The sequence below is a fragment of the Melanostigma gelatinosum genome (assembly GCF_949748355.1).
Source record: "Melanostigma gelatinosum genome assembly, chromosome: 14".
Lineage (NCBI taxonomy): Eukaryota > Metazoa > Chordata > Actinopteri > Perciformes > Zoarcidae > Melanostigma > Melanostigma gelatinosum.
Genome location: NC_136647.1, coordinates 16648011 through 16662987, shown reverse-complemented (window position 1 = coordinate 16662987; position 14977 = coordinate 16648011). Strand labels below are relative to the sequence as shown.

The 14977-nt window shown below is 42.4% G+C and overlaps 1 protein-coding gene across 2 annotated transcripts in view; it reads right to left on the bottom strand.

The window, feature by feature from the left end:
* Nucleotides 1-1582: 1582 nt before the first annotated feature.
* gabra3 (gamma-aminobutyric acid type A receptor subunit alpha3) overlaps nt 1583-14977 on the bottom strand; it is an 84485-nt gene continuing 71090 nt past the window's right edge. The window contains exons 6-11 of one of the 2 annotated variants that reach the window (XM_079283572.1): nt 12592-12674; nt 12026-12169; nt 10003-10155; nt 7859-8064; nt 2159-2197; nt 1583-2015 (exon numbers count right to left, since the gene is read on the bottom strand). In XM_079283572.1, the coding sequence (XP_079139698.1) occupies nt 1695-2015; nt 2159-2197; nt 7859-8064; nt 10003-10155; nt 12026-12169; nt 12592-12674 (946 nt within the window). In that variant the 3' untranslated portion in view covers nt 1583-1694. The remainder of the gene's footprint in view (nt 2016-2158; nt 2198-7858; nt 8065-10002; nt 10156-12025; nt 12170-12591; nt 12675-14977) is intronic. The other variant, XM_079283573.1, reaches the window with a different exon arrangement.

The following is a 14977-nucleotide window of genomic DNA, read 5'->3' as shown; positions in this document are numbered from 1 at the left end:
GAAGTTGGAGACAGGAGCCACCAGCTGGAGACGCATTTAATTTACAATTTAGAAAAAATAAGAAATCAATTTGATGAGTAGTTTGCTATTCAGTGTGGTCACAACGATGACACTTAGTTTATTATTTTTTTACTTTATTATTTTGTTTCACAGCATTTTCGCAGTACAATAGTCTCCAGGGATGACAGTGTCTCCGAAATGTTGATTAGAAATACTGCATGACTGACATATTGGCCGTGGTTGTCTACTTCAAAACACTAAAAACAGTATACAGCATATGTAGACAATCAAATCGACACCAATATTACTTTACACGAGCGAGTATGAAAGGGCAAAAGTACAACATGAATCAAAATCTTGCTTTATGGCGAGGCAGAAAAAAATCAAAATGGAGCAGAAAACACTGATGCAGAGAAAAACCAAGAAATAAAGGCACCCGGGTGCCTGCCCACAATAGACCTAAAGAAGAGAGGGTGTCTGGTATGATTTAATGTATAAAACGGCTTATGTTATTTGCATCTCCATGGAGAAAACATATCATAAACGATTCAGAATTCGACTTCAGTCTGAGGTAATGGTGGTAGTTTGTTATGACTGCTTGGCTCACGGAGACGCCGCACCACGAGCCAAAAAGCAACATAAATGCACATGATAATTGTTCTGGACTACGCTGGATCCTTTCAATCTCTTTGCTTCATCTTTTCACAGGCTTTTCACAGTCTGTTAACCCTTCCACACTAATGGGCAATTTAACACTCGGCGCACATGGGCCGTGGGAGGGTGGGTAAGTGGGTGAGTGGGGAGCAGCCACATACTGCTGTGCACGGAGCCTGTGGACACCAGTATACGTTTGCATGTAATATACACACAGACCACTGTGCACATGTGTCAAAGCCTTTTTTATTTCTGTTTTTTTTATCATTTGTGTATTCACCAAGGCACATAGCTTCTCTGTCATTGAGCGTACTCGGCCAGTTAAAACAATAAGAGCCACTGGACTAGAAAATGTACAGGCTTGGTACTGCAATGTTGAGATTCAGCGTTAGCTGAAGGCCAGACACTGACGATTATTAATGGCGTTCCTATGGAACTATACAGGCTGCCCCTCGGCTAATGGAGCACGGTAAAGCGACCGACCGAAATGGCTCTTCTGGCGTTTTTCTGATGCGCCTCTCTGTGTGTCTGCGTGCATGCATGTTGTTAACGTGATGGATGTGTCATAACCTTATCATTGGTAATGAGCTACGATGAAAACTTCAAACGCATGCTTGCTCTAACTTATTATAAGCAAAGCTGCAAACGTGTCAAAACATAGTGAAAACACAGTTTGACTACTCTACAGAACGGCTAGCAATCCAGATACAGCGAAGGGACACTTGGGTTACTCACAACAGGGAATGGGGCCAGCGCTTGGGGGGGGGGGGGGGGGGGGAAGAAACTCTACACAAACACAGCCTAAGGTGGGAATCTGCTCCCTCCAAGGTCCACCACTTAATGTGAATCTACTGTATGTTAAAATGTGCCTTCCATCTATACAGACGTGCAACATATCAAACTCTTAAGAAAAAAAACATACACTTGAAACACGTCCGCACACACACACACACACACACACACACACACAATAAGATGTAATGGACTTGGCCTCCTGCAAACCTGTCTACATCCGGATCAAGCCTAGCATTTGGTCAAATTCAGTTTAAGTTGTTTGCCTTCATGATAGCGGGCTTTCTGTTGACATACGTGGCCCAGTAGCCTAAGTTGAAGATGAAGAACAGAACTGGGAAAATGATGCGCGAGATCTTGTCCACTTTGCTGACACGGTTGTAGGACTTCTTGGCCTCCGTGTAGGGGTCATCCATTCTATGGAGGTATTGGTGTTTGGCCGCCGCTCCGGCGGCACTCTTGGAAATGGTCGTTAAACCTTGGTCTTTAGCCACGTCGATGGCGTAGGTGGTTCCAACAATGTTGAAGGTGTTGTTTGCCTTTTTGGACAAAGTCGCAGATTCTCTTCTCTGAAAAGGAAGAAGGCAGTAAAGGTAAAGGTTGTCAGGGGCGAAGCACCAGACTGAACAATACTTCCATTTGAACTCATAAAGAGGAAATAGAAGCAACACCACGAGACACGACACACACAAGAACAAAACAAAAGCCTAACCATATCGTTAATCCTGGCCATGTTAGCCTGAAACGGTTCCTGAAAAGAAAAGTAGAAAAGAAAAAAAGTTTACCAATTATATTAAAATTACCCAACTTACATACTCTATTCATCAGTATCTAGCTGGAAGTACTTTTGAACATGTTACACTATTAATATAGTGAATTCAAATCTGCATTATACAAATCTGGATTGCAGAAAAAAAGGTTGCGATAAAAATTCCAGACCATATTAAGAGTGTGGAAGTGATATTAATAATTGAGTTCTGCAGGAATGAGTTTCAAAACCAAGAAATGAGTCAGCATTTTTGCACCTCCAGTTCCCTCGTTTCAAAGTCACTGGGTTTTTTGAACGGGCTTTTGGTTCGATGACTGAAATAAGGTCTGTGGTCAAGAGATTTTATTAAAGTTTTGTTATACGTCAGGAAATACCAATCGAATGAATTTTGAAGCTTTTATGCGTCATAAAAAATGGTCGCGAACAAGCGGCTGAGTGAGACTACAAAACACGTCATCACGCCAACATGTCCGTCTTTAGCTTAGCGGTGGTGACCGCATTCACGCTTCAAAAAGCATCAAAGTGGTGTTCATTTGTGTAGATTATCTTGCTCAGCAAAATGTGCAATTACCATGAATGTGTGTTTGCCACAGAGCTTATTCTTTGCCATGATCCAAAATCCAATTGGAAAAATCCCATTTTGTCAAGGGGGATCCAGTGCGACGCTAACTTCCGGGTTGGTCATCCCTGCAGCACTCTATATTTTGCATCACTGCAGAACTAGGCTGGACTGGCATCTAATACTGCCAACAGTAGCAATAGCAGGATTGGAAACAAAGCAAAATAACAGTGCCTGAAAACTTCTCTGACAAACTGCCTGAAGAGGCCTGGCTGCTCTCATTCACACAAACGGCTTGCGATACAACAAACACGACAAAAGGATGTGTGTGATGAAGCTGGCTGGAGAAACTGCTTTCTTCCTGCCACTGCACAGAAATCATTAGATCGTCTTTGATATTGAAATCGCACAGGGAGACGGAATTTGATTTGCCAAATTGGTACACTGAGATAGCTAAACTAGCGTCACCAGAGGATCCTGTCAGCCTAAAAGAGTACAGTGCAGTGCACACGGTGAATGTGAAGGAACAAGTAGGGCACCGAGATTGATCACCGGGCACAGTTATAGTTTCCTGTGTGACATGCGGTGTGTGCGAGCCTGGACCTCGGCCATTTCCTTCACTTCGTCCCCACTTTAAGCTCTGCAGCGCCACTAAAGCACCGTTTGTCACGTAACCGAGTGTTTCACTTTCAGTGCTCCCTGTTTGCACTTTAAGCCCAGCTTTAATTTTTGCTCTACTTTTTCGGCTTCATTTCATTTTCCTTTCCTTTGACTCCATCTCTTAAATTAGCATAACTAATGTCCCCTCTCCCCTTCACGCTGCATCTCTTTCCCCACACAGCTCATCACCAAATGTTTTGTTTGGTCTTTATCCTCAACATTCAACCTCCCTGCACAATGGAGGCAGAAAAATGGCTTTACACGACATGTGCTACAGTGTGTTTGTTGAGTGTCTCAGCTTGACCACTTGGCCACTATGATGCTACACAAGCAGTGGAATAATATTGGCAGTAAACATCACGATAATGTCGAGCTTCAGACTGTCTGGCCGAGGTGACGGAGGCAGCAGGATTGAGGAGGACAAGCTTTCAGTGTGATCAACTTTTCTTCCTCAAGTGAGCAGGAGGAGGACGATCCTTCGAGCTCCTTTGCGAACGCAACAAGTCTGGCAGAGAACCTAACAAAGTTCGCAGACGGTTGATTGCATTAAGCAGAGAAATGGTGAGACGCTGCCTGGAGGGGTCTATCTGAAGTCAATTAGTACAGAGAGAGAGACAGAGTGTCGCTCTAATGACCCCTGGGTAACCAGACGCTCTCCCAGGTTATAGATTCCTCCGCACTCAACACCACCGCGAGCCTCCTCTATCACAGCCGTGGCTTACATCAGCAGGAAAAGTGACTGGCTACTGTATCGTGTTCTATGACCTTAATCATAGCCCCCTAATCTCTCCGGTCCTTGGCAGTAGGGACGCTCTTTGCACAGAAGCCTGACAGACGAGCCGAGCAAAGTCATTTTCCGTTGCTATTTCGCCGAGCTGTCCTCTGCGGTAATTTATATGGTCTAATTGTTGGGCAAGCCACATGTGGCATTGGGCTGTGTGGGTGTGTGTTATGAACCGAATGTGACGCAGCACATAATTTACCTCCGGCCAAAGATTCTTGCGCACTATTCAAAGTAATTTGGCTAGCCGCGGGCACAAATACAGCCCCGAACACAATGAATATATTGACCTTGTCTTTTGTTACTTCTGCAAATTGTTGCATCAGAATGCCTTCATCACTGTGGGTGTCCTGGGGGTAATTGTGCCTCGCTGTGCCCTGCTGTTTGGAGCTCAGTGTGTGCACGTGTGCGTGTAACCGACCCTTGTGACAGTCTGTCCCGGTCTAAAATTGGAGATGAGGTGTTGGCATGTTTGATAGCCTCCAGTGTGTGAGCATGCGGGTGGATGAGGACGCAAACTGTGTTTTTAGGGAGCTGCAATGTCTCCGTTTGTGTCCCCGTGTGTGTTATTTCAGAGATTTTGTAAATCTGGTAGTTGCTTGAGCTTGATCTCATCACTGCAGGTTGCGTTACAAGTTACCTAATCCAGCGTTCATGCTTAGGATTGGTGATCAGATATGACCACCTCATATTGCTATATGACAAAGGTTGTTTCTAGCAGTCAGAGAAAGCTTTGCCAAGGAGCAAATAATCAAGCATAACACCTCCAGCTCAAAGCGAAATGGAGTGGAAAACTTATCAAAAAAGGCAATAATAAGAGGCCTCCAGAAATGGCAGCTCAGTTTTTTTTGTTTTTGTTTTTTTCCACCTGAGCACACTGGCTTTCCGTTCATAACTACCGTACATAACAGTTTGGTTAAACTTAGCTGTAGCAACTTCCCTGTTGTTCAGACAAACGAGCGGCATCGTCACGCTGGAATGTGACTGCCAGGAACGATAATGACAGGCTGTGCCTCCAATTTTCTGACGACTATTATTGAAAAATCTGAGGTTGTTTGAGCCGCAGGTGTGAGCCGCAGGTGTGAGCCGCGGTGTGCGCGTCTAACGGTGATCTCTCCTCCGCTCCAGCAGCGACGCCCACCGCACAATGAGCCGGTGCTTCCTGCGTCTGCTGATGAAACCAGCAAACAATATCGAACGCAGTCGAGTCCAATCATGTGTCACGGCGCGCCGAGAATACGGAGGCTTTCAATCCCACCCAACTACCCACCGGCTAATTTCTGTAATAAGCACACCTTCAGCCGGTGGAGGGGAGCGCTAATTGGGTAGCTGGCTTGTCAAACAGAATGATGGGCCACAAAAGAGAAAAGAAAATGGCATATAGAAACTCCATAACCAGCCATGTAAATAGTGCACATTGACTCTGCGGCTCACTATTTCAGTCCTCAAATAACAAGGAAGCCTGAGGGCGGTGAAGTCATCGTTTGGTTCTATTAAGGTTGATGACTGGGGACGTACTGAGCTAAAACTACCCTCCAGCCTTATAGGTTCTCCTCCTATAGGTTCATTTTTTTATTGTAAATGTGTCATAAAGGGAAAAAGCATCTGATCCCTCTGCTTTCCAGTAGCTTGTTCTGGCGGGGAGTGTGATGGGAGTGCCACGTCTCCCTCTGTGACCCCATTCTTTTTTATCTATCATGATACTGCATGCTCAGCACAGCCCGCGAGAACGCAGCCCAGGCTGTTGCCATTAAGACGAGGCATCAAAACGAGGAAAAAAAAAAAAAAAAAAAACCTCCTCTCTACTGCAATGTAACCCTGCAAATTATCCTCACCGACTGAAAAGTTCCATAGCAGCAATACGTATTTCTGCCAATCACTCAGAGGACCAAATGTCAAGCTATGAAAAAACACTCGAGAGGCTGTACTGATTGTGTCAAACTGTTTGTACATGAGTAGCAGAAAATAGATTCGTGGCAATGTCTGCCGCAGTAGAAGAAATACGTTGTGCGTCTGTGGCTGTTAGAAGTATTCCAGCAGCTTTTACCGAGCCACTGTTTACCAGATAGGACATATTTCATGATGGTTTTAATTAGATGTTTTTTATGTTATTCCCAAGCATAACACCAAACCCAGAAGGCCATCATTGTAATGTAGCTTTACTTCTTTTGTATATTGCCACTGTTCATGTGTGCCGATCCATTTAGAGTATGAAATGCCTTAGGAATAAATCCATTATAATTAGTTTTTCCCTTTTAACACTGTTATTGTGGTGCCATCGTGGCCTGGTTTCTCCTAAAAACTCGCAATAGAACAAATGAATTTAATATGAAGCAAAGTAATGAAGTCGTACATTTTCTTGCTCTTCAGTTTCTAACATTATCGATGTTGGTGTTTGCCAGCTCTCTTGCTGTTTAGTAATCAGTGTGACTTCGTAAACCCCATTCGTTCCACAAATTACACACAAGTTATAAATGTTACGCAATTCTTAACCCAATGGGAGGATTTTTCTCATGTAACTGACCTTTTACAAAAATGATTTTGACGGGAGAAAAACACGTTTTGTAGTCTACTTCTCAGCACTGTCAATCAAACCACAGGGCTGCCAACACCTGATTCTGTCAATCATGCGGTCCATACCAAAATAGGAAAACAATGTATTTGTTCCTTTTCATTACTGGAGCAAATGAGCCTCTTTGAAGCTTTAAGCTGTGGAGAATTTCATACATTCATGCACAGGACCAAGTGCTTCAATTTAGCTCATTGCTTCTCAGTGAAACTATCGAATGCCTCTAATATATTTCATTTGATGTGGTCACTTACAAAACATCATAGAAATAATGTTCAAGCACTGAGGTTATCATGTTGCACTTAGAAGGTTTTTATTCATGCGACTTCGTCATAGCTCGAGAGAACAGCATCTTTTTTTGGAACGCCTGCAAAACCCGCCCTTAAATTGAACAAAAGAAAAAAGAACTCACCGTCACTCAACGTACTCGTAAACGAGACACAAACAGCCCAGACTATTGACGAATTAAAAATCCACCAGCTGTGATTTATTCGATTTCATGAATAAAAGTGTCAGCCTCAGGTGATTCATTTTAGATGATGCGCACTCACTTTTTAATCAGAGTGTCTGCAACGCTCCGACTAGAAGGGGGCCATGTTTTGTGGGGGGGGAAAGGAGCTAACGCTGACTTTAGGATGAGACATATGCTGCCATCGTCAATCAGGGCCAGCGTCTTTTGGAGTTTACTTCTGTTTCTGCTCCCACAGTTCCGCCCCACTGTCCCTGTTCCATTTGGCTGTTAATGAATAAATAAAAGCTCTCTTTATAGAGTACTCCGGGCTGCTTTAAGGACGGAACTTTCTATCAATGTTTCCAACGTGCAATTTGCTCACGTCGCTCCTCGTCGAGTAAATTGAGAACTTACTGAGCAAGTTGGAGCATTTCTAACGAGGTTAACCAATCAAAAGACGGAGAACAATTGCGATCATCGGCAGGAACGTAAACTCCTCTCTGGCAAAACGGATGACGCGTTTGTGATTATTAATGTTGTTTCAGCACAAAAGTGTGGCCGTGTCATATCTATTATTGAAAAAAAAAGGAAAAGAAAAGTATATATAAATAAGAATCACTCACCCTTATCTCCATGCCCTCTGTTTTCCCATCCCATGCCCAGCTGCGTTTGGTGAAGTAGTTGACTGTGGCAAACTCAATCAAGGCAGAGAAGACAAAGGCATAGCACACAGCCATGAACCAGTCCATGGCAGTGGCATAGGCCACCTTAGGGAGGGAGTTTCTAGCACTGATGCTCAGGGTGGTCATGGTTAGGACAGTGGTGACCCCTGAGGATAAAATGAAAACATCAGCAAATGGATCCTTTCTTTCCACAAACACTTAAAAGAAAAGTTCATTTTTTTTTTGTTACAACCTGGGTCTAATCTTTCAGAGGGTTCTTTCTACCTTTTTTTTCAGATATTTTGGAAACCACGAAGTCCATTTAAGACAAACTTTGGACAGGGATGAATTGTCTATTTTAGCTCAAAACAAGCAAAAGATATACAAGAGTTAAAAGGTGGTCCATTGCATTCCAGAGCTTCAACTTTACTCTACTGTGTGAAATCAGAAAGTAGAGATAAACGCTGCGCATATTTAGTGACGGCCACCTCAAGGGCACTGTGTGCAAAAGTTGGCTACGCTGAACAACGCACGTGAAAGTGAAAACGGACTCCATCTGCACACAGCGTTTCACATCCTGGCCTTTACATTCAGTGCTGCGGGGGATGAAATGTGGGTCGGACGACGGTCGCCCATCCAACCACATAAAAGCAATCACTTCATCTGTTCCAGCCTATCTCATCTGATGGAAGAATAGATGCACAGTCGGCTCTAAAAATGAATACTGTGTCGCAAGAACAGGGAGGTCAACCAATTTCAGTGAGTCAGGGGTGAGAAATTAAAATTTGTGACAAAAAGATTGATGGGTAACTACTACTCGCTCTCTTCAAGGACAGAGATTGATTTATTGTCTGCCGCTGCATTTTGCATGTCTTTGATTTTTCCAACTTTTTTTGAGAAGCCTTTTATAAGGACCGCGTTAAAAAAAGGTTGCTGATAAAGTTGCTGTTGGCTACGTTGATGATAAGATAAATGAGGGTAAAAGACATTGAATCTCTGAAACTTGATAACTGGATGATACAACACTCAACAGCAAAGAACGGATCCTTCTTTGAGCCGATCAATGCGACTGTGTGAGCAAGAAAAACAGACGTAAACACCCGCAGGGAGCCCTCCTGGATGACGTCGCAATCATTCCACTGAGAAAATGACACTTCCAGCTTCTCTAAATCTCCTTGTGCGACCGGAGTTATTTTCAAGGTTCAAGGGAAAGCGTTTGTGGAGGCGTGTGTGTGGAGAACTGAAGGACCTGTGGTTACTCAGAAAAAACTTCCATAGAGAATGCAGCACAACAACAATTGAAAGAATAAAAGGCAAATTACATCTCATCTTTGAGCATAGGGTGATCTAAGCAGACGCAATGTTCTCATCATGAATGGCGCTGCACGGACGGATTGAATGTATTAATCACAGCACAAAGGGACGTGTCATATGCAGCTCACTACTTTTTAAATAATAACTTATTAGCATATTATTTGCACAATTGAAGAGACTGGGAGGAACATTTGGTTCAATGATTCATTGTCCTCGATAGATAGATAGATAGATAGATATATCTTCCATGGTGGTCCACGGTAACTTTGGTGGGGTTACGTCTGTCTGTTTAAAAAAAAACCTGATGTCTGGTTCTTTTTATATTACAAAGAGCTCAGTGAATAGTAAACGCTCCAGGCTGCCTTGGATATAGTCGACAAAGCTGCCAAACGTCCTCTTCAAGAGATGCAACACGCATCGTCTGTCACCTGCCTCGCTCGATACGTTCCAACTTTACTTCGACTCATCTTTGATTAATTAGAGTCGGCAGTTACAGAGGCTGGAGGAACAGATTTGGAAATAATCTAAAACTAAAAACCACTCCTTCACGTCCATGTGCACCTAAATGCGCCCAGCTATGTTTGTACACCGTTACGTTAATTAGAACTTTTTTTTAAGCCCTCCAATCGTTTTGCAGTTTGCTGAATCATCTGATGATATGAACGAATGCAGCTCTTTTTGTTTTGTATTACCCCATCATATAAAAGAAAGCGCCACCGAATGATCTAACCTGTCCAATCAATCATTAAGTGCATGTTTTAGTTGTATCATCAACACAAGATGGCACTCACCAAATACAGTGCGAGCAGGAACCGATTCTCTGTTTAGCCAGAAGGAGACCTGAGACAGTATGACAGTCATGATGCACGGGAGGTAGGTTTGAATCACAAAATAGCCAATTTTCCTTTTCAAATGGAAATATGTTGTCATCACTACATATTCTCCTGAGGGAGAGGAGAGAAACAGAGAAAGAGATGGAGAGAGACACACAGGGTCGTAATTATTAATACACACAAGCTGAAATATTCAAGGTACGATTTATTAAAGTTGAAACATTTGCATCATCAAAGTAGCTCGTAGGACTGTCAGCCTCGTAGAGGAGCCAGTAAATCGTAGAAATTATATAGAAAATGCTGCTTCAGAGGATTCCAAGAGCGTGTGATGTTCACTTTGTATATAAAAGAAAAAAGTCAGACCGACCTCGCTTCAGTTTGAACTAGGACAAGCATAACAGGTGGGATTTGGAAAGGGTGGAAAAAGAAAAGAAATGACAGACGACGTCGCTGATTTGAATGTTTTTGGTCCAGATTTGACGGTCCACTTGTCCTTTCTGTGAAAAGGAGTTACAGGTTGTGGAAAAGCAGCACTTGCGCTGTTCGCATACTAGAAAACTGAGGAGAATGGCATGTCAGGGAAAAGCTTGAGATGAGGGGAAAATGTTAATAAAGAATTCTGCCACAGTTCCTCTTCGCCGTAGATGCGAAGATCACCGCCTGCGCCATCCTAACCCTTGATATTGAACATTTCCTACAGCTTTGGTTGTTGTCACTGACGGCAGCAAATGTTCCCCGAAGCACCAGCTCTCACTGCCATGTTTGTAATCTGTGTTGCAAAGATATGAGAAAAAAAAAAAAACACATTGTTCCCTGCGGTGTCTTTTCTGAGCAGACTCTCACTCTCAGAGCCGAACTGGCTCAAATCCTCCGGCTCCCTTGGCTCGCTGGAGTCCATTAGCTTTAAAGTTTAAGGAAATTACTTTTTTTTCCCACATCTACAAGCTGAAGCAGTTTATGAAAGCAATCATGTTGAGTCCACCTTGAATTTTTGTATTCGTAGCCGGACTAGTTGGTCCTCTGCAGTTTTCTTGACTTGAGGTTAAACTACAAAACAACACTATTAAAACGGGCTCAAAGAAAGTGCGGTTATCTCGACAACTTTCAACATCCTTTTTTGCTTCCCAAGGAGAACTGGCTGAGAGCCATCCAACAAAGCGGTTCCATGATAGTGTAGAGTAGACTCTAACCACAATGTCTCTGGGACTCAATAGCTCACCTCTGGAGTGCAGGATGAGAAAAACCGCTTGGCTGCAGAGGTTAAATCTCTCAAAATGGAAAGCCAGTGTTGCTCAGTTGCAATCTGTCTGTAATTACCAACCGCCCCTCTGCAGCAACCTTTCTATAGCTTTGCAGTAATAAGTACTTCAGCACTCTATCAAGTCCTCGTGCACTGTTCCCTAAAGCTGGAGGTTGATGTTGAAAATGTTGTATTGTTGTTTGCCTGTTCAATCAAAATCTATCAAAAATAATGTGGCAATTTAACATTTCTTTCTCACATTAATATCTCATCAAAAGCATGGGCTGGCAGATTTTCCCTTTCACTTCTTTGCTTACTGAAGTTAACATTGAGCCGTATCCCAAAACGGAGTGGAAATAAGACTTTCACCTCTGGCACACCTCCTCACATTATCTTTGTAAATGTGCTGAATAGTTTCCCGAAAAAGTCATTTTCTTGACGGACCCAAATAATGCAAGCTGAATCCAAAACGCCAGAAACTGGAGAAAAGTGCAGACTTTGACTGAATGAAAACAAACAAGAGTGCCAGTATATGTCAATCGAAATATATAGAGGGGAAGGCAATTTCATTTACTACATAAATAATGCAGAAAAGGCAATAAGAGTTTATATTTTCAAGGAAGGGGTTTCATCACACGACGCACTCATTTTTGTTTCACTGCTTGCAGTTTCCTCCATCAAAATAAAACTTGGTGTGTCAGACCGCCGTGAAATGTGGCTTGAGGATGGCATATAGTGTACCTGTGCTGGAACTGATGGTTTCTTTGCCAATAACATGTCCCAGTAAGTCATACTGGTTCAGCCTGGAGCCGTCCTCTGCGACAGTAACAGACAGTTCGTGTCCATGGGTCCACAGGTAGATCACCTCGTTATTGGTGTAAGCGTCTGGGCAACAGAGAGAACAGTAATTGGCACAAAATAGCTGCAAAACGAATGACATTCCCATCAGCCCCAGCCGTATTTAGTGCTAATTAGCAAATGGTAGCATGTTAACACGCTCCACTAAGATGGTGAGCGTGGTAAACACTACCTGCTAAATATCAGTCGTACAAGTACAGCCCCACAGAGTCAGCGGCATGGCTGTGGACTCTTGGGTGAGAATTGATTGAAGGGTACTTTCACTTCTAGTGGTTGAGTATTTTTGCTATGTTGCTAAAAGAACCACTTCTCATGAAAGTATCCCACAGTCTCATATTCCCAGTGGTGAGTGCAGTTTGAGTCCTCTGAAGTTTTAAGTTTAAGTTCTGAAGTTGGTATTCTCTGTCCTATTAAAGTCTGTTTTGTTGTGACCAACTGGAGTGACTTACAACTTCCAAATTTCAGAGGACAGGCGTGTGCATCCATCGGGAAATCCTCCAGGTGCATGGGGCACTCGGCGTGAATGGTCAACCTGAGGGGGGGGGAGACAATACTCCACCGGTCAGGCTGCAGCATGGTTACAAACACATCATGACGTATCTCACCAGAAACAAAACTGTGCATATTCACAGACCAAAATTCTACAGTCAGACGTGATATGAACGTGAAATAACAATATACTAATAGTAATAGCTGTATTTAATTTACTAACTAAAGTAAAAACAGAAACTATACAAGAGCAATTACACTCAAGATTACAAAACACAGTACTCACAATCAGTGTTGTATAGTAACTAATAGTGCAGTACTGTAGTGGTGAGATTAGTAACCACATGTAGGTAATGTAGTCTGTATATATGATACCATCTAGTAAAACAGCATACACCAGAGTACTTTATATATTATTATGTAATGATAATTTGTGTGTATTAATGCAGCAACACATTTACATATAGTATCATACCACTGTATACTATTGTATGGGATATGAAATATAATATAAGATGGCGTGTAGTAATACAGTATATATAACGTAATATATAGTATAGTACATCAATATAGCATTGAATATGAATATAATATAGATAATGTCTGATAAATATATATATTTGGTGTGTTGTAACAGCTGGAGGAGGAACAGACATTGCTCTCTCCTCCCTCCCGTAGACACCAGTGGTAATGAGAGCTCAGCTGACTGACAACAAAGAAAACAAAATCTCCAGAGTTGATTTCATTTTGTCCAGTGGCCGAGCCACACAACGCACTCTGGGAAGTAAATAGAGACGGCTCATATTATCTCACTTGTACATGTTTAGTCAACATGGGGATTACATTTGCTGAGTTCAAAGCAAACAGCAACCCACAGAGCCGTCCTGCAGTGGACTCGTGGCACTCATAAATGGACCACAAACTGGGGTTTTATAACTCGATTACAACGTTTATAGTGCATGCAGCAATTAAAAACTGGGTTATATGAGCAACCGGGATGAGCAAGTAAATGTAGTTTTTATATTATAATTTGTAAAACATGTAAGTCACAGTGAATGTAGCTGATCACGTCTACAGTTCCATGCTTGTATAAGTTGTGACATGTAAACTTGTACACTCTATGGAGAACAGGATGAAAGAAGTAATGTATACTCACCACTGTAAACAGTTTATTGCCTCAAGTTTATTGCAGCCCAGATATTAAAGCTAGTAACTTCACGGACCACTTCTTCAGACAAACTTACTGTTTCCAATTAGCTCCTTGTGTTGCACTCGCAACAACCCCGTCACCCTTTTTACACCCTCTTGGCTGCTCTGTGGTGCTACCTCATTACTGATAAGTGGCTCAGTAACTACCCAAATTGACGCAATACAAAATAAATCAAACTGGAGCAAACGCACCGCTGCATATCATACAGAGCTTAAACCGGCAACTAAATGATGAAATTCCTCTCATTCCTCTCGGCTGTACTGATGTTTTTTTATGTAAACCGAGACAAACTAAATAAAATCAATGAATAACAAAATGAAATTACTTTGATAAAATACAACAAAGCAGGCTGTCTTTGTGCACGACCAGGTCTACAGCCATGCTCGCGGCGTGTGAGGCTTCATTTCGGCACGTCAGTGCTTTGAGTTAGATGCTCACAGCAGCATGCGAACATGCTCATAATGGCCATGTTTACCAGGTATAATGTTATCCATCTTCACCGTCTTGGTTTAGCATGTTAGCATGCTAACATCAGCTAATTAGCTCTAAACACACAGTACAACTGAGACTGATGGGGATTAAGTTTTATAGGCATTTGGTCATAAACAATTCCGACCAAATGGGGACGCTTGATGAAATGTAATGGGATCAGTAAATTACTACAATTCTTCCTCAGGGGGACATGAATGGCATCCATCCAAGAGTTGTTTTGCTGTTTCAGTCACGATTGCCATCACCAGAGCCGCGCAACTAACATGATTACAGAGCAAGATTGACGGTAGAATATGAAGTACAAACCGTGTATTTAGTTTTCTATAGAACGTATGTTCTAAATTCAACAACTTTATGTTAAATCTCTGCTTTAAGGCAGAATTGCACCAACTGATTTACATTTATATTTGTTTCTGGTGGTTCATGAGCTGTTTGGTCCAATGTGGGGATTTAACAACAGACAAATTCTGGCAAAAAAAGCTTAAACCAAAAATACACACCAGTGCCTTTTGATGAGTACATTTTACCCATTTCATAAATTGATATTCTCTATAAGGGGAACATAATTGCTTTACTAACCAGTTTGAGGTGAAAGGAGAGCGAGTGATAAATGCTCTCACACTGAATCAAGACCGCAGCAGCAC